Source organism: Mastacembelus armatus, chromosome 24, assembly GCF_900324485.2.
Source record: "Mastacembelus armatus chromosome 24, fMasArm1.2, whole genome shotgun sequence".
NCBI classification, from domain to species: domain Eukaryota; kingdom Metazoa; phylum Chordata; class Actinopteri; order Synbranchiformes; family Mastacembelidae; genus Mastacembelus; species Mastacembelus armatus.
In genome coordinates this window covers 20957670-20983688 of record NC_046656.1, presented here as the reverse complement: position 1 = coordinate 20983688, position 26019 = coordinate 20957670, and the positions used below count along the sequence as shown (strand labels likewise).

At 44.1% G+C, this 26019-nt stretch overlaps 2 protein-coding genes across 2 annotated transcripts; one reads left to right on the top strand and one right to left on the bottom strand.

The window, feature by feature from the left end:
* Window positions 1–9182: 9182 nt before the first annotated feature.
* On the bottom strand, window positions 9183–22424 carry cd109 (CD109 molecule). Its single transcript, XM_026329575.1, has 33 exons — window positions 22061–22424; window positions 21664–21830; window positions 21536–21564; window positions 20788–21024; window positions 20320–20445; window positions 20123–20162; window positions 19872–19953; window positions 19680–19773; window positions 19418–19559; window positions 18971–19080; window positions 18432–18692; window positions 17781–17882; window positions 17633–17695; window positions 17223–17396; window positions 16991–17128; window positions 16377–16463; window positions 16113–16182; window positions 15892–16009; window positions 15489–15606; window positions 15132–15245; window positions 14600–14818; window positions 13955–14096; window positions 13304–13480; window positions 13085–13166; window positions 12768–12996; window positions 12151–12322; window positions 11293–11483; window positions 11025–11174; window positions 10530–10595; window positions 10023–10156; window positions 9742–9898; window positions 9558–9660; window positions 9183–9444 (listed from the first exon to the last, which is right to left on the bottom strand). The coding sequence occupies exons 1-33, from the start codon at window positions 22198–22200 to the stop codon at window positions 9254–9256; spliced, it is 4425 nt and encodes a 1474-aa protein (XP_026185360.1). The 5' UTR covers window positions 22201–22424; the 3' UTR covers window positions 9183–9253.
* An 818-nt stretch (window positions 22425–23242) lies between these two features.
* On the top strand, window positions 23243–25997 carry naa20 (N-alpha-acetyltransferase 20, NatB catalytic subunit). Its single transcript, XM_026329573.1, has 6 exons — window positions 23243–23340; window positions 23905–23929; window positions 24240–24330; window positions 24616–24751; window positions 25086–25231; window positions 25609–25997. Exons 1-6 carry the CDS (start codon window positions 23288–23290, stop codon window positions 25692–25694), a joined length of 537 nt encoding a protein of 178 aa, XP_026185358.1. The 5' UTR covers window positions 23243–23287; the 3' UTR covers window positions 25695–25997.
* The last annotated feature ends 22 nt before the right edge of the window (window positions 25998–26019 follow it).

The following is a 26019-nucleotide window of genomic DNA, read 5'->3' as shown; positions in this document are numbered from 1 at the left end:
TGGATCTGACATAACAAGCAGGACTAAAAAAACCAGGTTCAGTCCACAGGGCAGAATCATTTGAATCCACACAATCAAAACCAAATGAAATAAAGCAACAAATAACAAACTGAGTTACCAAAGTGTATTTCAGTGCAGAAGAGAACTAAACATTAGTCGTGCTGATGGTATGGTATACTCTATAACTTTCAGCCTGAGGAGAATCAGCTCTCAGCTCCATGTGATGTCACGACTGCTCCTGTTACGCAGGTGTTCCCCCTCGTATCGTCTGTCACAGCAGGAAGGCTGTGAGTTGGTCTAAAAGTATAAACATAAATGTTTATCACGTCATCTCACCGTGTCCTTAACTCCTCAACCTTTTCCTTAGTCCGTTCCAACCACAGACACTTTACCGGTGCAGGTTTTTATTCTCACTTTAGTTTTTCTCACGTTTGAGCTTCAGCCAAACACAATGTGACGGCCCGAGCATGAATTCAGTTCAATAGGTTGTAGGTTCGTGACGTACCTCGCAGCTGACACGCTCTTTGGACCTTTTTGCTGCCTGACCGTGTCCAAAGGGAGGGTTCCAACCATCGGCTCCTCTAGACAACACGTGGTCTCGTCGATGCTGCTGCAGACAGAGTCCAGTCAGCTGCACAAAGACCTGCTGGTAACAGACGCAGCTTTGTGGCTTCTCCTCAGAGTCTGACGTCTTGTGTCCTACGCTGAAGGCTCCAGACCTCTCAGGTGTGATTCACTCTGCAGTGAGTGTTAAAATGAAAGTGTGGAAAACATCATCCGTCATCTCAGAAGCAAAGACTCCTGAGGCTTCGCTGTTTCGGATTACTTTTCATTCTCTTTTGTCCACTGTCCTTTTTGTTTAAAGTGACTTCTCTTTGTTAACACTGTGCAGTTTGTTGCTAAAGTCACTCAGCCACTCCGCTCCAGCAAGAACATTAGATTATGGCAGTGAGTATTAGAGGAACTCGTGTTTACGTGCACCTGAGGCCTTCCAGACACCAGAGCTTTTGTCTTGTTTAATCTGCGAACAGCTGATGCACGTCTGGTTCCTTCACGGTCATGTGTCGTGTGTAAACAGCAGGAGCAACAGCAAACAGATGAAACAAGACAGAAATCTACGTTTGTGCCCAAACGAGAGAAGAACCCAGCTGTTTGTTATTGTTATTAAACTGTACAAATTCATCCACTTGGCCTCAGCCTGTAGAAAATGCCAAGCAGAGCGTTGTTGTTTTCTGAGGTTTCGAGATGTCAGAGAGATGTCGACACCGCGGGACTGGGCAGCTTCCAATGGAAAAACCTTCAGGATCTTAGAACAATAAAGTCATGATTTGATAAAATAAATTAATGGCATGAACACAAAGCAGATTTGAAATGTCAGATATTCTGAATAGGATTTATTTTTCTCAGCATTTGGACTTTATTCTGGTCTTAATACTGACCTGAGAACAACAAACGCTAATGACCCGACAACCAAACAAGCAGCACATGAAGAAGAACCACAGCTCATAAAGAACAAGATAATTACAAGAGGCCCAGAGCAGGATTTGATGGAAATGAAGTTAAAAAGTGAATTTAAAAATGACACATCCACAGGAAGTGTGGCCTGTCTGTATTGGAGGGTCTACCTCTGCAAATGTGCAGCTCAGATGTTAGAAGTCAGTCAGCAAAAAGAAATTCCTCAGAGAACATAATTCTGTCGGATCTGGCAACCCGCTCCATGTGGCACCTGGTGCATCCACGCCAACCCCCTCGGAGGGTCCAGTTTTCTGTCATGGAGGATTTATGCATCACCCGGACTCAGTGGGAGGATTTTTAACATCCAGACGTCCCGAATCCTCCTCAACCTCCCAGAAATACGAGGTGAGGCCGACTGAACAAAAACTAGTCCTTTAGTCAATCATGAAGGTGATAATGTTCAGTTTGTGTTCAGGCTGTTTCACAGCTGTTCGTTCACCTGTAGGGTCATTTTGGAGCATAGATGGATCATTGATCAGGCCTACAGGCCCAGGAACTTGAGGGATCAGCAGACCCCCACATAACAACTGATCTTTCTCCAAGCTACACATACACTCATCACTCTACAGGACGGAAAAGAGTGTTCCTGTTGATTTCACCCACTCAGAGACCATCACAGGTTCTGAGGAAACTGAGCAATGATGGAGAAAAAGACGTTTTCTGAAGTGCTGAATCAATAAATCAATAGCTGCTGTTACATAAACACGTTTTTGACATATGCAAAGTGGTTTTGTCCACTGGGAAATATTTCCTCTGCAGGATCTATATATATATATATATATATATATATATATATATATATATATATATATATATATTTCGCCGTCTCCACTGATTTGCATTGGTCAGGTCAATGGACTGTGAGCCAGAGCCGCCCCCCAAAAGCTTCAGCTGGAGTTTGTTGAAGCGGTTCATGCTGGATTTTGAGGTCTGCTTTGGATAACTGTCCCGCTGTAGAAGCAAGACCAGTTTCAGTTTCACTGACTGTAGGACGTTTGCATCCAGAATTCCTTTCCTGTGGCACACAACACAACCCCCATCCCTCCTCAGCTGATCTGCTCTTTACTGCAGGTATTTTAATTGTCATGGGCCCTGCAGCGCTGCCTGGTGTCAGTCAAAGATTTGAGTTCTTCTTCTTGGCTCAGGCTCCTAAAACAATAACTAAAACCTGTGTTTGTTTATTGGCAGCATTGGCAGAAGTTACAATTTTTAAAAGGTCACACATCCTAATGAAAACAAATTATTTTTACTGCATGTTTGTTGAGGCAGGAAGCTCATTTCCACTGCACTATACGTTTTGTATTTCTACCACACTGAAGCAGGGGAAATTACAGCGAATGCAGCCAACAGGCAAGAGACCATGAAGCTCTTGTTGCATGGAGGAAACCGATATTGCATGTACACGCTGACACAGCTCATCATTTCATTTAATGCCTTTGCAGTGCTCATTGTGTTACATGTTAAGAACTAATTTGTTGTTGTCTTTGGAAGAAACTGATATTTCATGACGTCTCCTGCATCAGGACAATGCAAACATTAAACAGCATCGTGAAAACTGGAGCCTCCCAAAGTGTCTGTCAAATCCTTTTATTTCATCTATTGTTCTGGTTTCAGTTGCTCTTTGTATTTTCAGACTCTTGGCTGCGTCTCCAAATATCTGCCCCTGACGAGGTTATTTTTGTTCTGTGGCAGATTTAATCTTTGACAATCATGTGAAAAGATCCACATGAAACTTTTGCTGCCAGTCAACGTCCATTTACAGCTGCAGATACAGTCAGAAAGACAAACAAGGTGTGGTCCTGAACCGAAATTATGACGAATGCCCTTCAGGCGGCACCTAAATCCTGCAGCTCCTGGGAAACCCCAGGCTAAAAAGTTAGCATGGAGACATGCTGTATTAAACAGCAGTTTACTGGGAGCACATGTGGTCTGTGTAAACCTGGCCCACCTGTTCATGCAGGTTCCCTCAAGTCCAGAAGGGTTCAGGACTGTCCTGCTGTGAAGTCGACAAAGGTTTGGAGATCTCTGGATGACTGACTGAGACCTGAGGTCTGACATTCTGCAGCAACTCTGCATGAAGACATAAGGTGTTAGCAAGCAAACATTTTTCCACTTTCTAATATGATCTGAATTTTCAACATGATGGAGCTACAGTCACGTTTGATTTATGTCTCCGGGTTTGTCTGACTGACAACCAAGAGAACCAAGCAAAACATTTCAGATTCAGCTGGCGCTGAAATGAGGCGCTCAGAATAAAAGTGAAGCATTTATCTTTTAAAACAGGTTCTGGGAAATCGGTAGCTAACATTGTGTCACTTTGGCAAAATCCTGCAGATGTGTTGGTGCTGGATATTAACGTGTCCTGTGATCCGTCTCATTCAGGCCTGTCTGCAGCCGTGCAGCTTGTGTCGGGCCAGTCAGCGACTATATAGTTTGGGGTTTTTCTCCACATTTTTCCAGAGGCATCCACTGACAATGAACCCTGCATACTGAACTCAGCAGAATATGCACCATTCACTTTTTCCACATTTGTTTTCATGCTCACATGTACGCTGGTGACACGTGACTCTGAAAATAAACATTGCTGTCTGCTTCCCATTACTCTAATTGGTGATATAGTAAGTCTATGGCAGCTGACTACATACTAACCCATGCTGCGCTCAGGCTGAATATAAACGGCAGCTCTTCTGCTAATAGGAATTTGGCTTTAGCTGAGGCTCTCCAGCAGTTTCTGTTGTCTGGCAGCGACTGAGACTTTGACGAATAGGACAGAAAATATGTCCCGAAGGAAGGTCATAAACACAGTTTCACCTTTTACTGAAGCACAGGATCTGATGAGACTGTGTATGTGAAGCAAAGTCTGGAAATGTCTTTATTGTTAATATTCAGTCTGGATCTTTTAGATCTACATTCAGCGTAATTATAGCCTGTTATGATGCAGTGCTGTTTTCCAAGCGTTTCTAAAGTGGCATTAATCCCCCCATTCCCCTTCAGGCGACTCAGTACTGCGTTTGCAGAACTTCTCCAATGCGTGAACAGCTCACCAGGATTTAAAGGTTCAAATAAAACTACAATGTTTTGTGTGTTCGTCAGATAAAACTGCTTGTGCTGCGCGAGTGTGAAGGGAAAAATCTGATAAATATTTATGCTGCAGTTTGTTCCCAGCAGCTCCAACAGCCCCGGGTCACAAGCCATCGTTCCTGCACTGCAAAGTGTCTGCGCTCTGCCAGTCGTCTTCCACACACACCAGGTCCCGTCTGTCCAAAAGCTCCATGACTGTCCTTCAACCTGCAGGAGGTGAAATGACTTTCCTCACATAATCAGTAATAAAGCCTTTTTTTCCCTCTTGCACTGGACTGTTAAATTGTAAATTTGCAAACTGCAAACATGTGCTAATCATTAAACGTCTCAATGGTTGACATGTGTGTGACTTTCCAGCTGAAAGTCTGTGTCGATTAAGACGTAGCTTTAATTTACTGTAATGTTGACAAATGTTTTCTGTTGGATTCATAAGCAGGTTCATCTCCTGTCTAACACACGCTGTAGATAAAATAAATACAACTGCCATAGCAATGAGATCTACACACAAATACACATCTGACCTCCTGCACAGAAAACTGATGTATTTATTATAAGAAACACAGATACTATTTAAATTAAAGCGGCTTTTATGTTTAAGTGAAAAGTGACATTTTGACATCTAAACACACAGAAACAGAAACAGAACAGAAAGAGCTTATAGGATTTAAAGTGAGAGTCCACATTCAGCATGATAGAACCTCACAGAACGTCGTTTCAGGGTAAAATGTCAATTATTATTGCCATCATAAGGGAGTCCTACTCACAACAGGAAACCACATCCATCCTGACGGGGGCTTCGGATGGTTGCATGCACCAAAATCTGGAGAGCTTTTTTGGTTTTTCAGTCAACACCACAAGTGGTCAGCCTCGTGGGTGAGTCGAGGAGAAGTCTGGGACCACATGTTTCTTCTGCAAACTGCAAAAGTCTGTTCAAACTTTTGGGCAAATCCGTCCAGAAATCACTGAGACGTTCCTCAGGCATGATCTGAATCTTTCACAGCAGAAAAAGGAACAAAAAGCTTTTTATCTCAGATTTCAGAGGGATTTCCATTCAGTCAGATGAACCGGAGATGAAATGTGTTCCTACTTAAAGACGTGAGAAACCCTGTTAGGTTAAAAACCCAGTGACTTAAAGTTTGCAGACAGGAGATATGAGAAACGATAAAATAATGCAACACCACATTTACAGGCCGAACACTGAGGCAAAAAGGTTTTTTCTTTCACTCATCTTGTCAAAAACACTGCATGAGTGCAGCCTTTTCTCCTGTGAAGGAAGCACTTTAATATTTCGGTACTGGACTGTGGGTACAGCTCGATGCTGTGCAGCTGCAGATGATGTGGTGGCTCCTTTGAGCCTTTAACCCCAGACCAGGTCAGGCTGGTTGAAAACCCTTTCCAGGACCGTCCACAATGAGACGGATCAGAGCAGCATCCAGACCTTTCCAGAGCTTTCAGCCATGATGGACTGCTTGGACTCATGATGTCGTACCTGGTCTCTGGCCAGAACAAAGCTCTTTCCATGTGAGGCTTATTGCATGTTTGGTAGATGTTATCACTTTAATATCCCCCTCACACACCCATGGAAACTTTGCTGGGATGGAGTAAAGAAGTGTTAATGTGATGAAATTGTGGCTCATATGGAAAAGAAAATGTGTTTGGAGCATTTGATTTTAACCACAAGTCAAAAGCATGAAAGAAGAATTTAAACTGGGAATCATTTAGAGACAAATGTGGAACAGGTTGGCAGGACCGTCACTGATTTACAGTCACTTTCTGAAATGGACATTTGAGACAGAAAACATACAGGGCACATGTCTTTTATTTATATATATATATATATATATATATAAATATATATAAACTATTTCATTGCCAACATATGTTACAGATGAAAACCTACATATAAATACCAACATATATAATCTAACATACTGGGTAAACTCGGATCCCAAAGTAAAAGCTGTTCCTGCTTTTCTGATTCCACTCATCCCTCCTGGTCGCTGCTGCTGAAAGGTAACTCTGCATTTTACAACCAGAAAGTCCAGAAACTGAGAGACAACCATGGCACAGATGGAGGTTCGGTTGTTTTTTGGCAGGATAAACAGGAAGTGAGTCCTGTAGTAGAAGCTTCGGTTTGGAAAACACTGTGGAGCCACAGGTCTGGACCGGTTTGGTGTCGGTGTGGTTCATGATGACACCGACAATGAGCTGCTTTGGTTAGAAGACCAAACAGAACCAGGAGACCAGGACAGACTGGAACCCACCTGAAGTACGAAGGACAAAGAAGTCCCATGGTGGTGGTGGGGGGGCATTCATATACAAAGATAGGGCGAAGGTAACGATTGTTCAGCTTTGAAGCTCGGCTGTTTCCATTACTAACTTGGTTTTATACTCGTGTTGTAAAAAAAAAAAAAACGAGGAAAATGGAAATTTCCTCTTATAAGATTTCATACCAGTGGCATGCTGAGTTATCCAGCTAACAGCCAGTTTGGCAAGTGAGGAAACATCTTTGTTCTTGTGCTTAAACTGCTGCAGATGCAAAGGAATCCTCCCCCCCCCCCCCCACACACACACAGGGTTATGTAACCTAATACACTTTAATCATTTCCAATACAGTAACTTCACAATATAAATCATTAGTCAGTCTCCATCCAGCCTGTCTGAGCTCCGGCACATTGGACCACTTCTCTGGTATTTACGTGTTCTCGTCCTAAATCTCTTCTGCTTCACAAACACGTTACATCAACATCCCTGCTGCCACATGTCAGACTCGTTGTGCGGTTTTGGTCGAACGGGCTCAGGAAACACGAATCCAAATATCCAGATATCACAGAAACTCACGGTCAAAAGGAGGAGAACCATCTTTTAGCCTCACACAGGTTGAGACATTTTAAAGTTTTATTCCCTGACATGAATCCTAAACCTCCTCCATAGTCCCACATCACGCTGATCACTGCCCCTCCTCTGTGTTTGATGGCGACAGAGCAAAGTATACAATCAGCATCCAATCTGCCTGCTTGTGTGAAACCTCCACCGGTTCCAGATTTCCCTCATTAGAGTGCAGCGTGCCGGCCAGGCCCATCTGCCTCGCATTAACGGTGGCAGCCGGAGAGGCTCGACGCTCGCACAGCCCACGTGAAGCCTCTATAAAAGGTTTCCCGCTGTTACCTTTGTGTCATGGAAAGTGTCTGTTTCCTAGAGCAAGTCTGGCACCTGGTGGTGGAGCTGGGAACAGTGGAGGGTCTGGCGTCTGTTCATCTGAGGCTAGAAAGCAGGAAATTTCAGTACTTTCCTATAAAAACAGTAAAAGTACAACATGTTACTACCTCATGGACCTTTAAGTGACTTTAGTCTTGAATTCTCTCCAATGCAACATCTGTCCTGGTCCAGCTGCAGCTGCTGATGGAACTCGTTCTCATCTGCTCCATCCACAGCCATGGCTGCAGCAGAGCTGAGCTACTCTCATACTCTGTGCTTATGGACTGTGAGTACGAGCAGGGCTGCCTGTGGGTCTGGTTCTGAGATGGTCTGACCTCTGAGCTCACCTGTGTTGGCTTCTGTCTTACAGACACAGTCGGGGTTTATGGCACATGCTAGTAACGGGAACCAGTTTGCTAAGCTCATCCAAGGAATGGGAATTAATGGGTTGTTGCCTCAACATGTTTAATATTAACTGTTGTCAGTCAGTCCAGGACTTTGTTCCTGACACCCACTGTTTGTACAGGCTCCTGAGATGAGTCCTCCTGGTGACCTCTGAGGAAACCTGACCTGCACCCCACACAGGGGTCAGCTGTGATGAGGCAGAAAGGCCATGGAAAGTGAGAGGTCAGAGAAACTCCAGCAGAACTGACCCCACCTGGTTCTCACCTCCACATGTGGGTCAGATATTCTCAGTCCTGCGTCACGTTTCCCGTAAAGTGCAAAGTTCAAGCCGTCCATCACGGCAGCAGCTTTGAGGTTGACGCTGAGCCGTTAAGGTTGATGCCTCCATCACGTTCTCTGGCTCTGAGATTCATCGTGCTCCTGTAGCGTCAGGTTTTAACATGCACACTGACGGAAGGCCATCGAGAGCTGCTCGTGCTCCAGTCTGGACGTTGGTCTGTTGTGTCTTCCAATCCAATAATAAACCTATACCTGGTTACTTTTATTTGGCATTTATTGTGCATGTGACAATAAACGCTATGAATCTTGAATCTGATAGGAGGCAGCTGCCTTCCTGTTGTGGTCAGGAGGACTTTTCATGGCACGTGCACAGGTAGAGGGTTTTTAATTATTATATTTATATTATTTGTTATGTTTTATCTTTCTATCTCAGAACAGGGACTCGGGGGAAACCTCTGAGAGCGGCAGATGCTTCTTCTCCAGTTGAACTCAGCTGCTGCTCCATGTTTCTGGGGTTGAGGAGGGAAAGTTCAGACTTTTTGCTCGGAGTGAGAACGTGGTTTTACCTCACAGCAGACAAAAACCACCAGAGCAGATCAGCTTTGAAACTAAACTGAGTTCAGCAGCAGACGCAGGTTGAGGGTTGAGCTCAAACATTATAGTGACACAACAATCAGCAAATCTCATTTTTAGGACAAGGGGGAGGAAACAGCCACTGCACAGCTTCACAAGTTGAAGCTGATGCAAATGAAGCTGAGCTATCGTTGGTTTTACTCTACACCATGAGGAGGCCGATGAAAATGGCGAGCAGAGCCGCCGGTAAACTGGTCACCAGGACGTTTTGGCTGCTGTCGAACACACTGATGAGCTCAATGCTGCTGCACAAGCTACAGTCGGCACCACAGAAGGAGCAGGTGGATATGTTGCTCCTCCACTCTGAGCCATACGTCCTCATCGTCCTCCGCCCTGAGAGAAAGGTCAGAGGTCAAAGGTTCAGTCCACGTATCCATTCTATAGCTTAAAGCCTCTGTATGTGATTTGTTCCTACACTGCTCCTCATTACAGCACCGTGGTCTTACTTGGTTCATAATAATCGTAGATAACAACAGCTGCTTGCTGGACTTTGGCGACCTTGTACTCCACGACCAGAGGGATCAGCACACACGTCGTCTCTGTCGTCACCTGGAAACACATTTACATTTATCCTTCACACCAGTCGAACACGATCGGCACTGTGGCTCAGTGTGTTTCAGTGAAGCTTACTGAGTCCAGGTACAGGATGACTTTCCCCGCCTGCGTCTCCACCTTCTTCACAACCGAGTCCGTCTGGACGCCGTCCTGGGACAGACTGAAGCCGCTCAGCAGACCGACCTCCATGATGGCCATACCGGTCGCAGCCAGACCCAGACCCTCTGACAGGCTGCAGAGTAAGATATTAAAACACATACTTTGCTCCAGTGTAGCTCATTAGTTATTACTGGAATATGGAACACTTGTCGGGACAATATCTTGGTTTTGCGTGGACAGGAGTAATGAAAGCTCACCTGCTGCAGATGGACAGGTGTGCTGAGTTTAGTTCTTGGTCAAACAGCTCGATGTTCAGATGAAAGGCCTCCAGCTCACCAACGTCTCGTCTCCTCATCAGCTGCTCGTCCCTGATGTTGTAGACCACGTTCAGCTGAGGGACGAAGATCAGACAGACGCTTCAGCGACAGAAGAAAAATACACCAGCAGCTCCTGATGCCTGCAGATGTATGCAGCTGGGAAACACAACAGGTCTGTGGCCTTAGAGAGTCCGAGTTCACATTTAAAAACTGTATTTTAAAATGGGGTGTCAGACTGTAGCTCCATTGTGGCACCAGGACAATTTTGGCAATTTTGGGGCCTTTTTCCTGCTGCAGCTTTTCTTGGCTGTAGCTGGAAACCTAACTTGGCTGAGTTACATAGAAAGATGATGTGCAGATTCTTAATACAGAGCTCTGATTGGCTTGTGTGTGGAGATTCAGATGTCTGATTTCCTCACTGGAGTCCCAGCGTTTCTGTCACAGTACCTGAAACAGGGCGAGTCCACGACCCTGTGCAGTCACCTGGAGGTGCAGCTCCTCCTCCGGCTCGAGCTGAGACATAACGAGAACAACTTTAAATGTTGTTTTTAGCACAGGAGCTCAGATGCAAACGTCTCCACAGCTTTCTGCTGACAGTAGAGTTTACATTCCTGCTCACAAGTGAACCTGAGATGATAAGTTCTGTAAATGACAGCTCAGATGGATAAATCTAATTGAATTGTTTATCTCTCCTATGAGAATCAAGCCACTTCGCCAACTTGTAAAGCGTAAAAAGCTGTTTTCTAGTGAAATATCAGATGCTTTCAGATCTTTTATGGCCTTAAATAAAATCTAATGGAACAACTGAGGAGAAAAAAAAAATCTGATTTTAGTTGAACTGTTCATATTTCAACTACAAACCAGATGGTGCTGAGGGTCAAAGGCAGACATCCCAACCCAAAACACTGGGAAACTCTAACCGTTAAACTGGTGATGGTGTACCTGCTGAGTCTGGTGGAGCAGGTAGTTGCCCTGGTGGATGTGGAAGGAGGCGGCGGTGGTTGAGCTGCTCACCCTGATGGTGAGGTCGGGGCTGGGTGTCCCTGCAAAAGCTGCAAATGTGGACAAAGCCTGCAGAGCCACGACTGTGTCCTGAGAGACAGGCAGTAAGATCCATTAGACATTCATATCTGTGTGTCGCACATCTGCTTTTACTTGCTGACATGTGTGCATACTATGGGGTTTTAATGACTCTTCATTCATTTCAGACCTGAGTGCTTCCAAATCCTCCCCACTGGTTTCGCTGTTGGCTGAGCCACTTCATGAGCCTGAGACCTTCTGCGACTTGGCCCAGTTTGTGCTGGGACAGCAGCACGTAGGACGCCATCTCGATGTCTGCAGAGCGAGGTTGCCATGACGACGACAGGCCGCCATCAGGGGACGACCACATCGGCACACCATCTACTCAGAGAAGACGGTTGGAGGAAACAGAGATGTCAGTTCAACATGATGGTCTTCAATGATCCAAAAGTGTTGAGTTTGGATTCACACAAAACATCTTGTCAAAAGACTGAAAAGCAAATGTGCAAACTGAACAGTTCAGGCAAAACAAGCCAACAGGTTAGCTTTAGATGCTAACACATCCAGAAGGAAGAAGGCCCCATGAGGATCCAATGTGAGTCCTTTGGCTGATTTGAAGTCTCTCCATGTGAAAAAGCCAAAGCCATGTTAACCCTGGTTGTTGGTCTTCCTTTGTCCCACTCTCTCTGTGCTAAAGAACGCCACCTCTTGGCTCTGGCAGCCACTGGTTCCCACTTTGAGCTGCAGAGACTCCTCCATGGCTGCTGTTGGAAACCACTACTGGCTTCTTCTGACCTTGGCCAGGTGGCAGGGGGGGCTCACTGACGGAGCGGACTTTGCCAACACAGGGTAGAGAAGGGGCTGTAGGTAGCAGAGAGTCCTGGGATATAGTATAGTTGAGAGACACCAGGGCCTTGATCTGGGTACCTGCTTTTTATTAGACTGTGCGCACAGTTGTAGTTTCAACAAATAATTCCAATACACACACACACACACACACACACACACACACACACACACACACACACACACAGAGCTGTTTCCAGACCTCTCATCTCTGCTCGTCCAATCAGAGACCTGAGTGCGTTTGTGGCACTGGAGCTGCCGGACAGAGCCAGAGTGTAGGTGAGCAGGCTGAGGCTGTAGTTACTGGAGACTCCCAGAGCCAGACGGGTCTCCAGGAACATCAGGGCTGAAGACACTTGGCTCCAATACAGAGCCTGAAAGACGGAGAAGAGGGCAGCAGCATGTGAAAATCAGCTCAGTGGTATTTATGAGATCAGATCACAAAGGTGCAGCCTGATGAGGCAACTTCTCTGCAACGGAAAATGTTTGTCTTGCTTTTTTTAAATCCCATATTTGGCCATGTCGGTTTGCCCAGATTTCATTCTTCATGTGTTTACAACCTGCACAATACCACTGGACTTTATTGATCCCTGTGGGGAAACAGATTTCCACAAAAAAAAGCAAAATTCCAGTCGAAGACTTTTTCTCTTTCTTAAATGTGGTTGGGAGAGTCCAAAACTAACAGTTTGTCTTTTCTAGGGAAAAGTTGGCACCTTATATAAAATCCAATTAGTTCAGCGGCGTGTTGGCTTTGTTTGCGTGAAGCACTTTGGACTTTGTGTTATATAACCAGGCACTGAATGATTTATGGGCTCTCACTCTGATATCTTGGTCTTCCAGCAGGGCGATGAGGACGTAGGCTGTCAGGGACACCGGCCCGTCCAGGCCTCCTTGGAGCTCGGTGTGGATGACCCGGCCGGGCTCGTTGAACCTCCCATCGGGCCCCTGCTGAGCTCCTAACCAGGCCGCTGCTTTGTGCAGCACGTGGGAGTCGATGCTGATGAAGGGCCGCGCCTGCAGGAAGCACCTCAACACAAAAGCGGTCAGCCTGCGGACATGGAGATCCCTTCGTCAGCGTTTCAGAGAAGCTGACGGTCACAGTTAAAGCTAAACGCACAAAGTACTTCACAACATACCAGGAGCTTCCAGACGAGTCCTGGTCTCCAAATGCACTGAAAGAGCCGTCTACTCTCTGGTAGGACAGCTCTCGCTCGTAACCTGAAGAGAAGCACATCTTTGAATATACACACTTGTTTTAAACAGGAAGTCAAACAGGATGTCTGATAATGGAAATACAGTATAATGTAAATGATCTTCTCAGAGCAGGATAAGGGCTATGATCCGTGTCCTTGTACCTATCATCATGTAGTCTCTGGCCCTGTCTGTGGTGTCCCGGTCGGCCTGCCTGGTTGCACTCAGATACTGAAGGATGTAGATGTTTGGTGCAAAGTTGATCATGTTCTGTTCACCGCAGCCTTGAGGCATCTGGATCAGAGAGTCCAGACCGGTGATGGACGGGCCGAGGATGTCCCCTTTACAACAGCAGAAACCAGGTAAACCGGAGGTCAAGGACCTCACACTCGGGCAAAGACAAAGGTATGTTTAAAAAAAGCACAAAATAAAAAAGAGGGTTACCCTCCTCAAATCAACAGTTTCCTTGTCTCTATATATTTTACTGAAATCTGTGTTTCAAAATGTCGAAGTATGAGCCCGACTCTGTCTGAGATCATGATATTTGCCCTTAAATGAGAAAACCCAGATTTATGGAGGTTGGTGCCATGAAATAACATTAAATTTACACTAATTCATGCGATTAAAAACCAGGTTTCTTATTATATTTTACTTAAAAAATAAAAAATTCCATGAAAAACCTAAATCTACCCCTTAGACCAGCAGGCTGAAGCATCTCAGAGACTATGGGATGGATTTCACTGAGACCTCAGGTGATCTTAGCCTGCATGTGTTTTCGGGCAGGTTGTGACTCATGGTTGAGGGCGTTTACATACCGACAGCCGTGACCCAAGCTCTCTTGCTGCCCTCCACAACGTTTGCCGGGAAGGTGAAGGTGACGTTTTTGGAAAGGCTCGGCAGTGATGGAGAAACCTCAAACAGCAGCGAGGCGGAGAACGCCTGCTCGAGTCCTTCGGCCTGTGGAGTCAACAGCCGTGACAAATGGACGCACAACACGTAAACAGACCTGATGAGTGGTATTTCTGGGAACGGCAGAGCTGGAAAACGAGATCAAGACTTTTGGGGTTACGGTGCAGCAGCAGCAGATGAGGGTTGGTTACACTGGAAGGGTTTTCTGTCTGAAACACTTTGCGTTTGTTTTGGAGCTGCAGCAGGTTGACAGATGTTCTGACGAACACAACCTGACAGGTCCAACTCTCACTGTCCATGATGTTCTGTTGCGTAAGACGCTGAACCTTCGACTTCCAACTTCACATGTTGTTCCACATTCAGTGAAAATAATGAAATGGAAGGAGCTTCAGTGTGAGGCACTAAGTCTGGGCCTCAGCAACATGTTTCTATGATTTAAACTCAGGAAAGAAAAAGAAAATACATTTCACTTCTACTCTTGTTTAATATTTAAAATCCTCCATTACAACCCCATGATTTAACTCCCTCGGTAAAGCCTGTGTGATTTTCACCTTGACGAGCACCGTGCTGTGGACGTGGTCGGATGCCGTAGGCGTCATGGCTTTCAGATGGATGGGGATCTCTCCGAGGACCAGCGGTTTGATGGGAATGAAGACGGACGTGCCTCTCCCACTCCCCACAGACACCCGGCGGACGCCCGGCCCAAAGAGCTCCTCGCTGTCCAGAAGGATGAACTCAAAGGTGTCACTCTGTGCTACAGTCAGCGTGATCTGACAACAAAACACCAAGAATCCACCCAGATCATGTTCAACAAAACAGAGTGTAACCAAATATCAACCTTCATTATAAGAGCACCAGCTCTGGGAGCAGTTTCTAAGCTCTCTAACTAGAAGTGATTTCATAACCTTAGAGATTTTCCTAGTTTCCATCCACACACTTGAAATACATTAAAAATATGTCAGGGCTCATTGTGCTTCATCATTTCCAACAAATGACAAAGACCAGTGGCTCCTGACTTCCTGAACCTCCTGGCTACGTTTTGCTCTTCGTGAGGTTCAGCAGTGCGAGGAGGAGCCGACTGACCTGCAGGTCCTCCGGCAGGTAGTTAAACAGAACGACCTCCAGCACCAGCTCCTCTCCTCGGACGATGCAGGCCGGCAGATTCAAGGACACGAAGAAATCCTTAATAACTGTGAGCTGCAGGAAGATCACATGGAGCCTTTAAACTGTGTCAGGACAACATCCAACGTTAATGCTAACACAGAGCGTTAATATCAATATCGCATTTCCATGTACTGTCACATAATATGTCAGAACAAAACTAAACAGGGGCTAGAAAATGTTTCACAGGCCAATTAAGGAATAAATGAAAAGAGAGAATGTAAAATGAGCTGTAGTAAGGTTTCTGCTGTTTTATATACAGTGTGTGTGTGAGTGAACCTCTGCAGGCCTCTTGACGACACCCAGGCCCAGGGTGTCAGACATGACGAAGGCGGTGGCCGCCCATGTGGTGACGCTGTCTGGTACAGTTAGAGTTATCTCTGCTCTGTCCGAATCACTGAAAATAAGAAATATGAGTTTTAAAAACTTGTATGATAAGTGAGTCATGGCTGCAGTGTAGTCCACATGAAAACAGATGTATTTTATTTAAAACATCAGACCTTATCATCCTAGAAACTGTTTGCTGCAACTGGCCAAGTCAGTCCTAATGCTAACGGTATAATTTACATGTTTGGTTTCAAGTTCTTTGTGGTTTTTCAGTTCAGTAGCCTGAGCACACAGGTCCAACCTGATCTAACACAAAGGGGAACAGAAAAGTTCCCATATGTTTCTGAAACTTTACCCGACATTGGTCTCCATCCATATCCAGGTCTCTGGAAAGTTCCAGCTCCCTTGTGGCTCCTGGTGTTGTTCTATAGGAGGGCGGCCTGTCTGGTATAAGGCGTATATTTCCTCCCCTGCTGTGTAGGAGAAGAGTGTCAGTTACATGAAACGAGAACTGAACAGTCACAATAGTTAAAAAGGTAAGAGATCAGAAAAGTCCGTTTGATTGGTAGGACTCACAGAACGCAGGCCGCAGTGGCTGCTCCGTCCTGTCGAAACGGGCGTCAGTCAGAGCCACGAGGTCACATGTCTGGGCAAAGAAAGACAGAACACGTTTCACTCCAAATGGTCCCCAAAACTTCAGCTTCTACAGACTGAAGTACTCTACGCAGTAAGAGTGGGAACACATCAGCAACATACAAAGTATTTGTACGTATTTGTATTTGTATGACGAGTGAGAAGGGACATACTGTGTAGTACTGTATAAATAAAGTCAATGCCAACCTTGAAGACGGAGTATGGATCCCCCATTGTCAGCATGTCAGAGTAGGTGTTGGGCACAGAGACGCTGTACTCCATCTCCTCCAGCACCTGTGAAATCAACACCCACGCTCTCAGAGTCGCCATTGTCAGAGCCCACAAAGACCATTTACTGCACTAATGGTTTAAAACCAGTTTGACACAGGGCTGATAGTGGGATACGGGCCAGCAGATCAGGTTTCATTGGGTTTCATAGCTTTAGCTGCAGGCGAGGCTGAACAGGAAAATGGTGGGTGTGTGGGTGGTGGATTTATATAACTGGGGAGCTGTTACTGGTGGAAAACATTCAACTGGGGAGGGGTCCTGAGGAGCTATGGGAGCTATGGGAGCTTCTATGTATATGTTCGGTCAGATGTGGGTCAGTATGGGCCGAAGGGGTCAAATATAACAATGTCACACTTTTATATAAAGTTGTAAACAGGTGTGCACTTAGTTTTAATTTCTGCTGCAGGACACAACAACTTACAAAACTGAAATAGGTCTGCAACTCAACTTAAATTCATTAATTAACCTTTCCCATACGTCCTAACAAGGTTGAGGTGGATCAGACATATCTTGGAGTCATTCCTTATCCTCACCCTCTTCTCTGTGATGTCGTTGTGTGATCCCTTCTCAGTTACCAGGATCCCGACCAGGGAGCCGGGCTCTTCCACCGCGACCCTCAGGGTGACCTTATCAGCCGGCCTCTTTGTAGTGTTGCTCCAGCTCAGAGATACCTGCCAATCACAGGCCGCTCTGTTACATAAACTGTGTTTTGGACTTAGGTAAGGAATCGACAAAGCATCAGGGACTGGAAAGTCTGGAAAGCACCTGGTTTTGTAGAGTTTGGCTGATGGGCAGCTGGAGCACGTCGTTGACGATCTCCCCACTGGGCTGCACGCAGAAGACGATGATGCAGGCCAGAGGAGCCCAGGAGGTCTCTGGGACCAGAGTTAGATTGGCTGAGCTTTTCCCAGCAGAAAGCACTTGACCTCTGGCCTTGACCTTTACACACAGTAATACAAGTTACACCTTTATATTACACATCTCATCAGTTCTTATTAATTCTTCTAAATTGTTTGTTTCCCCTTGTTCTTAGGCATTTTAGTCTTCATTGCATTAGTCCATTTTTCAGAGGTCATGTGATGATAAATCGGTTATATATAAAACTTTGTTCCATCTAATGTAAAAACTTAAAGTTTATTCCACAGTTTCACTCAGAGTTTTATCATGTTTCTCACCACGTAGTGAACCTCATGTATTGGGAAATTGCTCTCAACGTGCAGCAGGAGGGGGGAACCGACCTGAAGGAAGACATGATGATGATAGTATAAATATATTTAATGTGATTTAACTGTGTACTGTCTTGCTTGTGTTTCTCTGTTGTACCTCTGGGGGGATCAATGGTTTCTGGATATGCAGGTAAGAGTGACTGGGGGATGTGTAGCTCCTGTACAGCTGCATTGTGTTTTGGCTGTCCTCAAAAGAAGCCTGAATACAAAAAGTTAAATATGTGAAAAAGTACTTTATTCTCTCTCTTGATGCTTAATATACTTATAAAAATATTCTTTCGGCATCTGGAAGTAATTTTCCAACTTAAACAGTGGAGTGATTCACCTTTAACTGCAATAGACATGGTTAACAAAAGTGATAAACACCTTTTTATTTTGTTTCTATGCTGATGATTCACTACTTTATATTTTGGTTAGTTCAAATTCTCCATCAAATACTAACTGTATGAAGTAATTGCTGTGTTTTAATGTTCATGGTGCACTATGGCACACAACATCAATGTACTTTGATGTTTGCAGTAAATTTTATGTATAACAAACTATGACAGGCGGTCTGTAATTTCTAAATAACTTTATAATTTATTATTATTTATTATAATGTCCTAGAAATAATTAGAGCACTTTAAGCCTTTTAAGCACTGCACTGACTAAAAAACTAATAATGTTATAATCTCATCCTCCCTGTTGACATTTTAAAGGTATTTAATTTGTAATATTTCCAGGGTGAAAGTACTGTGTTGTCACTTACATCAATAGTGAGGATGTCAGTGTCATTCATGACATGGAAGTTCAGGACTATGTCTTCATTGGCAGTGAAAACAAACTCCATATATTGAGGCTCCATCTGGTCTGGATAGGGATTAATTCCTGAAGGGTCTGACATGTTTGAGCTATGAGGCGTCATTTCTTCCACACTGTACATGTTCTTTTCCTGTATCACTAAGACTTTAATGGTCTTTTGCTGATCCACCAGTGACAGGGGCTGATCATCGTATGTAGATATTTTCACCTGCAACATGGAGACAACTATTAATTATGATGTTTACACTGAATAGGAAATAAACTGGTTTTATCTGGAAGACCAGTTTAGGCCATTTTAAGAAATAATTTATGAAAAATATTAATCAACACTGACATTTTCAAAGCATAAATGCAGATTTGCTGTAATAACAAATAGCTAATTTGGGGCCACTGTGAGGAGCATCACAATATGTTGTCATGGTAATAATCAATACTGAAAAAAATGAAGTATCAGGACATATTTATGAAGAATGCTGCTTTCCTTACCCTCGAAGTAAATACAAGAGAAGGCCTCAAAATTTTGGGATAGCCGTCAAAGGAAATTTTATATCTGTGTTTTGCCAAAAGCACCTTTGCTGTGCTGTTACAGGTGAGGCCTGGAAGACGAGACGCATCCACAGACATCAAGAACACACATCAGTAATATACAGCAACCATGCAACTCGTAAATGCTTTGAATTAAACTACACAAATGTCTGCAGCATAACACAGAACACAACACTGTCTGTGTATTTTTAGACTCTAAATACTTAAATTTCCTGTGCACAGTTGGAAATCACTGTACACTTCATTTGTTGAGCCCACTGTTTATCTGTTATGATGATACAGTCTAGAATCTGTATTTCTCAACATGAAGGTCACTATGAAATGTCTCCTTATTCAAAAAAGTAGAGAGTAGATGGTGGTGATGTTGTGAGGTCAAAACTAAATTACCTGTCAGGTGTTCGGTCACAGAAACCACAACGGTTAGAAACTCCTCACTCGCGTATCCGTCAGGGAAGACCATGTCTAGAGGTCGACTGTATATTTGGTGGTAGTCAGGAACATCGAATGTGAAGTTTTCGGTGCCGTGAATCTAAATCGAAGCATCATTTATCCCATCAAGGACATTTTTCATTAACTTTTTTAGTTGACTGATTGTGACATACGCTCAATTAATTCAGCAACTCTGCCTTTAAAACATAAACCAACACACCTGTGTGTCTTTATCATAAGACTCCACCGCACCGTGAAAATGATGAAGGAATTTTATTTTCATGGTTCCCTGAACAAATTTCCCATACGAGTACCTGCCAGTGAAAACACAATCAGATTAAATGATCCAGATTATTGACATGTAAACGTGTGTGAAAGAACCGAAACTGCACTGGACGAAATAAAACCTCACTTTGCTGTGACGAAGCCCCACAGAGTGTCCCCACGATAGATGACGCCCGGAGCGTCGATCAGAACTTCAAACTTGGGCGACGCTGCAACCACAAACAGCTTCTTAGAGCTGGGTGACACTGACAAAATATAACCATGCTTTCTACAAAACACATACAAATATACAAATACACATAAGGATGTAGAGCAAAAGTGTTTCATGGTGTTTAGATGTCACCAGCTTTCACTCTACGACTGATATAATGCACGTACCATAATGAGACACGGTGAAATGCTTCTCACTGGAAACATTCTGCAAAACAGACAGAGGATAAACTGCTTGACTTAAGGCCCAAGCATCAGCCCAGTAAGAGGGAGCGCTCTGATTGGCTCTTCCACCTCTTCCCCAACCAAAGACCAAGTCCTGCCAACAGCTTTAAACCATCTGCGTTGTGGCGTCAGAGACTTACGCTGACTTTAGTGACGATGGTCCATTGACCTAGAGGAGGGTTTTCAGACAGCAGAAACTCTTTGCACACGACCCCGAGGATGCTGTCTGCAGCCAGCCACTGTCGGAGCAGGTTTCCCCTCGGATCCTGGATCAGGGGGATCATGGGTGGAGAAAAAAATGAAAATATTAACCACTGGCACCAGACAAATGTCAGTCGGTTCATATGTTTCATATAGAGGACACAGGATTATACTTGATCATATGCATCTGATGTATAATGGAGGCCAGAGCTACAAACAACCAACACAACCAACACAAAGGCCACTCTGCTTTGTAAAAGTGTTTTGTGTTCCTGCTGATCACCACTAGATGAAGATGAGACCAACTATGGTTGATGGACTCATTTTTTAAGATTATCTTCTCATTCCACCTGAAGTCCTACAATTATTGTAATGTCCAAAACTCACTATGTCCAAGTCAGACTCACCGTGATGATGAGATCCACCGGGCTGATGTAGGGTTTCCCATCGGGGTGAATGGACACTGCTCTGATCTTCACCACCTGCCCGGGCAGATAGTTCACTTTGTCTGTCTGAATGAAGGTGGACAGATCTTCGGGTTCAAACTGCAGCTTTGTTGAGTTGGACAAAACCTGAATCTGGCCCATGTGACCTTTGACCTCCAGGCTGTAGGGGTACAAGTAGCTGGACCTGCTCTTGTTGATCTGCAGGGTGCAACATCCAGACCACAGCATGAGAAACAAGAACTGAGGCCTTTACATTGAGATGTTTGAATGAAGTTTAACTCTGACAATGTCCTGTAGCTTTAAAAAGCACTAACGCACGAGTGTTCTCACTAGAACACAAATGTAAAGAACCAAAACACTGATCTTGGTTGTAAAAACTTGTTTTTGAAGCAGCTCCAACCTGAGTTGAAAGTTTTTTAGGTGTCTGTGAACGCCACACAGAGATATGGTTCAGAATAGAGGCTCCACATCTGCCCAACATCTGTCTGAATGTTACATCACTGTTTCTGTTCAAAAGTCCAAAATCAGTTTACACTTCAAAGAGCAGCGTCTCCTCGGCTGTGAAAAACAGCCTGTGAGGGAACATTAAACATACGATGAAGCTTCATTTAGAAAATCCTATATTTCATCGTCTGTGGGTTCCAGAATAATTAGTTTCTTACTTAGTCTGTGCTGCACCAAAATATCACGAGTGATGTTTCATACTCACAGGGGGCAAAGTCAGCAGCTCAGTCGAACCTTCAACCACAGAACAGACGTCAGTGTTAAATCAGTTTAGACTATTTTAATCTGAAAACAACCTTTTGTTGGTGGGAAAAAAAAAGAAAAAAGATTTACCTGCTTTAACCGTGGCTGAAACTGAGGCCACAGTCTTGTCTCCATGAACAATGAGAGCAGATACAGTTACGGGTGCAGACACGAGGATGGTGACCGACACCGACAGTGGGACTCCGGGTCGAAGGATTCTGGGAGCCAGCAGCAGGTAGGAGGGCTGAGGGTCGGGGCTGAAAGAACAAAGTCAGACACAAACACTTGCAGAGGGAAAGATGAAAGAGAACTCGATTCACAAACTCTCAAAACCATCAAGACTGAGCCCATTAACTTGTGATGACTGCAAATTCAACAATGTGGGAGTGGAATCCCGTTGGTTTCATTACCTAAGATTATTTTAAAAAAAAGAAATATTCCCCACATAAACATCAGGTGCTAAACAAACCTCCACCTGTCTCGTTACCTTTGTGTGACGTTCTGGGCAGTGGTGAGAACAACGAGGCTGAGGAATCCACACACCTGGACGAGCTCCATCTTCATGAACCTCACTCCTCGTGGTTTCGCTCTGTGCTGGAAGCAGGTAAGGTCCTCCTCAGCCTTCATACCTGCAGACACCGACCACACCTAGTCTTCCAGTATCACCTGCTCACCTGAACCAGAGTCGCTTTATTCCCACAGGGAGGCTTTGTGTAAGGGACTGGGTGGATATTTACACTGATCTCACGGGGGAACATTTGTGATGGCTCTTTAAAAATGTAAAGATTTATGGTGCTTTTATCTCCACTTGGCATCGGTTTAGTCTTACTGCTGCTGCAGGGACCCTGATGGGAAAGCTTCTTAAAAAGAAGGAGGCTCAAAGTCTCCCAGTTCAATGGGTATGAAACGTGAGACTGTTTTCATCGAAGGCTGTATGAGAACTATTGACAGCAGAGAACGAGGTGGCCCTTGGGGAGGGTGTTGTATTTATATAAAACTGTATCAAGAGGTGTCAGTGCTCTGAAGTCAGCCCATCATTTCACAAACAGATGTAGTCAAACACATCGTGACGGAACGCACATTCTTTTACTGAAGCTAAAGGTCACAAAATACCACAGGACCCGGGCAGGAACTAGGTTTCAGATACATAAAGAGTGACGCCAGTTTCGAAAAACAATCTCAAGTTCTATGGAGAACAATTTCCACCAGTAAAGAATATAAGAAAGAAGAAAGGTTAGATCAGGTGTGAGAAAAAACCTGCTCCTGGAGGGCCACCACCCTACTTGTATTTCGTTTATCCCTGCCCTGCCCACTGCTGATTACCTGGATCAGGTAAGCTGGAAGAGACCATCTCAGGTGAGGTGGAGTGAACTGGTATGTTCCAGAACACACCTGGTACAGGTGATCAGCAGTGAATGGGCCTCTATGGCTCACAGGTTGTAGGCATTGTTTTATTATAATAGGCCATGTTTTGTGACCTTAAAAGAAAACATACTGTTCATTATTTCAACTACAGGATTAATACAACTGTAATAAAAATAGAGAATTCGTATAAAGCAAAAAATACTGTATATTTTGTGTATCGTAGACAAATGTAATGTCATGTAATACCCCTCCTCTTCAGCAGGGGGCGCTGCTCAGGTTCTTTTGCCTCTCGGAGAAGCCGAAGCCTGTTTTCCTCTACGGGGTGAAAGGGCGCGGAGCAGCAGCCAAGATGACAACGTTACGTCCGTTTACCTGCGACGATTTGTTTAAATTCAACAATATGTGAGTGAAGTCTTGTCGTTTCCATAACACAGGATGTATTTTAGCATCAATACGCAGACGTCTGGTGTTTATGTGTTTTGGTGTGTAGCAACATTAGCAGGCTAAGCAGCCGCTCAGAGACCGCTCTGCCAGACTCCATGATAAATATGTGAATATTTAATGATTTTGTCATTAGTGAAAAAAAATGGACACTTGTTAGTGTTTTACTTAAGGATCTCATGAATCTTTAGCATCTCCCTGACAAATCGGCTTCTATTAATCCAGTCGTTTAAATAAAAGGTGGACTCTGTTGGCCTTGTAATGCTAACTTGTTACCAAATTTAACTATAAGTTAAACGACATAAATGTGTATGAATCAGATGAAGTTTGGTCAGTGATGAGTTCCCGAATTTACTTTTAAGACCTAATGAATTTAAGGTTCTGTAATTTACGTTGATGTTCTTAGATAAGATCAGGACTAAATGAGGAAATTAGTGGATTGAATTTGGTGGCTTGTTATTAACCAGGCATGAATCAAATAATTTTAAGATTTATTGATGTTTGTCTTCTTTTTCTGCCCAACAGTAACTTGGATCCTCTGACAGAAACTGTATCCTTTAATTTAGCATAAATATCAGTTAACTTAGTCATGTTTATTATGTGTCAGTTCACATATTAAACCAGCAAAGGTCACACAGGTTATTGCTCTGGATATTTTTTTTTATTTCAGCTGATGATATTTAATATTCTCTGCCCACCCATCTGAAACGGATCCAGACTGTTACGAAGGTCTGTCCTCAATCTGGATGTGTGATCACATGGAGGTGTTTCTTGTATTGGTTTGATTAATATGCATTAAATGAGAACTGTGTTTTATATGCAGCAGCAGAGTGTAGTTTCCTTTAACAGCTGACCTCCAGTATGGGATCCCATTTTACCTGCAGTACCTGGCTCACTGGCCGGAGTACTTCATCGTTGCAGAGGCTCCTGGTGGTGAACTGATGGGCTATAGTAGGTTCTCCTGCTCCCTCGGACTTTAGGATTTTATTGGCTGAATGACAGGAACTAAAACACAGATGTTAAATATTAATCATATATATATATATTTATATATACACACACTAAACACAAACAATGCATTAATAAATATTAATCTGAAAGGAGGAAATCATAATTAGAAATGTGTGTTTTATCATTCTTGCATAAGAGCCACACATTTCGGCCCTGTGCACCATTGTATGTTTCTGTTTTGATAAAATAAATTCTCAGAAAAGCTCGGTCACCTTTTCCTTTCAGTCATGGGGAAGGCGGAGGGATCTGTGGCTCGGGAGGAGTGGCACGGTCACGTCACCGCTCTGTCTGTCGCCCCAGAGTTCAGACGACTCGGCCTTGCAGCCAAACTCATGGAGATGCTGGAGGAAATCTCAGAGAGGTTCACAACTTTGTACCCTTTTATGAAGTTATGCTGGGCCGTGAATGAATGTATGAGCAGGATTATTACAGCCACACACAAGAAAACAGCCTCAGCTTTACTCACATTTGAGGAAATGCCTTGATATTTGAAGTGAAACTCTGAAGGTAGATACTATAACAAAAATATATCAGCATAGGTACAAAAACTTTCACTCTACATAACATTTTCAAATTACTGTGTGTGTTGAGATATGGTTTAATAAAGTTGTTGTAAAACAAACTTTATTAATTCTTTTTCTGCGAACAGCTGCAGACTGAACTTTTCTCCCCTTCGACTCTGCGTTGTCTCGCAGGAAAGGCGGCTTCTTCGTGGATCTGTTTGTGCGAGTCTCCAACCAAGTGGCGGTCAACATGTATAAACGTCTGGGCTACAGCGTCTACAGGACAGTGATAGAGTATTACTCAGCCAGCAACGGAGAGCCTGACGAAGACGCTTACGGTGAGCTGAACTAAACCGAAGCTGAACCTGCCAATGTTGGAATCACTGTAGGACATGCAGCTGGATTGAATTGATTTGTGACTGTTGATTTCATTTCAGAACTCTGCAGTAGTTAAACTCCAGAGCACTAGTATTATAGACGTTAACTTTTACTTCTTGTCAAAGCTTCCTTACTATCTGGGGTAAGTTTGAGCGATGCACAGGTTTTAATGCATGAGGTCAGCACAACCATGGGAAGTGTTAGAAGAAATGAAGCCTCAGTGCTGTTTGTGAGCACCACACTACCAGGAGAGGGCGCTGTTCCTCCACAACAAACCAGTAAAGAATCTCAGACTGGGTTTGAAAACCTGATTAAATGTCTCGTTTTCCTCCTGCAGACATGAGGAAAGCTCTGTCCAGAGACACAGAGAAGAAGTCGATCATCCCGCTGCCACATCCCGTCAGACCAGAGGACATCGAATAACAGTAGATGTGGCTCTCTGATGCACTGCTCCTTTATCCTGAGAATAAATGTGGAATAGTCACAGGACCTGCTCAGTTAGCGTACATACTTAAACTGACAGAGGCTGCTTACCCACGGCTTAATAGTCAGAGAGCCACTGACTGTACAGATTTTATTTTCTTATTTCATAAGTTTCCAATTCAGCATAATTTTCTGTAAATTCTAAATTTGCTTAAGAAAAACCACAACAAGCCAGTTTGAATTGATGTGTGTTTAAATGCACAGCTGCAAAGAAAACATGGTCATCAATAAAGGCTGAGAATGGCCTGGGTTTGTTGTTTTTTGT

What these genes read in the sequence shown, in the direction of transcription:
- cd109 (XM_026329575.1), bottom strand. Translation starts at nt 22,200, where the DNA reads ATGAAGGCTGAGGAGGACCTTACCTGCTTCCAGCACAGAGCGAAACCA. An exon ending in TTTCACCGTGTCTCATTATG is followed by an intron (nt 19,954 to 20,122) that starts GTACGTGCATTA and finishes TTGTGGTTGCAG; the next exon opens with CGTCGCCCAAGTTTGAAGTT. An exon ending in ACGACATCACAGAGAAGAGG is followed by an intron (nt 16,464 to 16,990) that starts GTGAGGATAAGG and finishes TTGATTTCACAG; the next exon opens with GTGCTGGAGGAGATGGAGTA.
- naa20 (XM_026329573.1), top strand. Translation starts at nt 23,288, where the DNA reads ATGACAACGTTACGTCCGTTTACCTGCGACGATTTGTTTAAATTCAAC. An exon ending in TTGTTTAAATTCAACAATAT is followed by an intron (nt 23,341 to 23,904) that starts GTGAGTGAAGTC and finishes TCTGCCCAACAG; the next exon opens with TAACTTGGATCCTCTGACAG. An exon ending in GCCTGACGAAGACGCTTACG is followed by an intron (nt 25,232 to 25,608) that starts GTGAGCTGAACT and finishes TTCCTCCTGCAG; the next exon opens with ACATGAGGAAAGCTCTGTCC.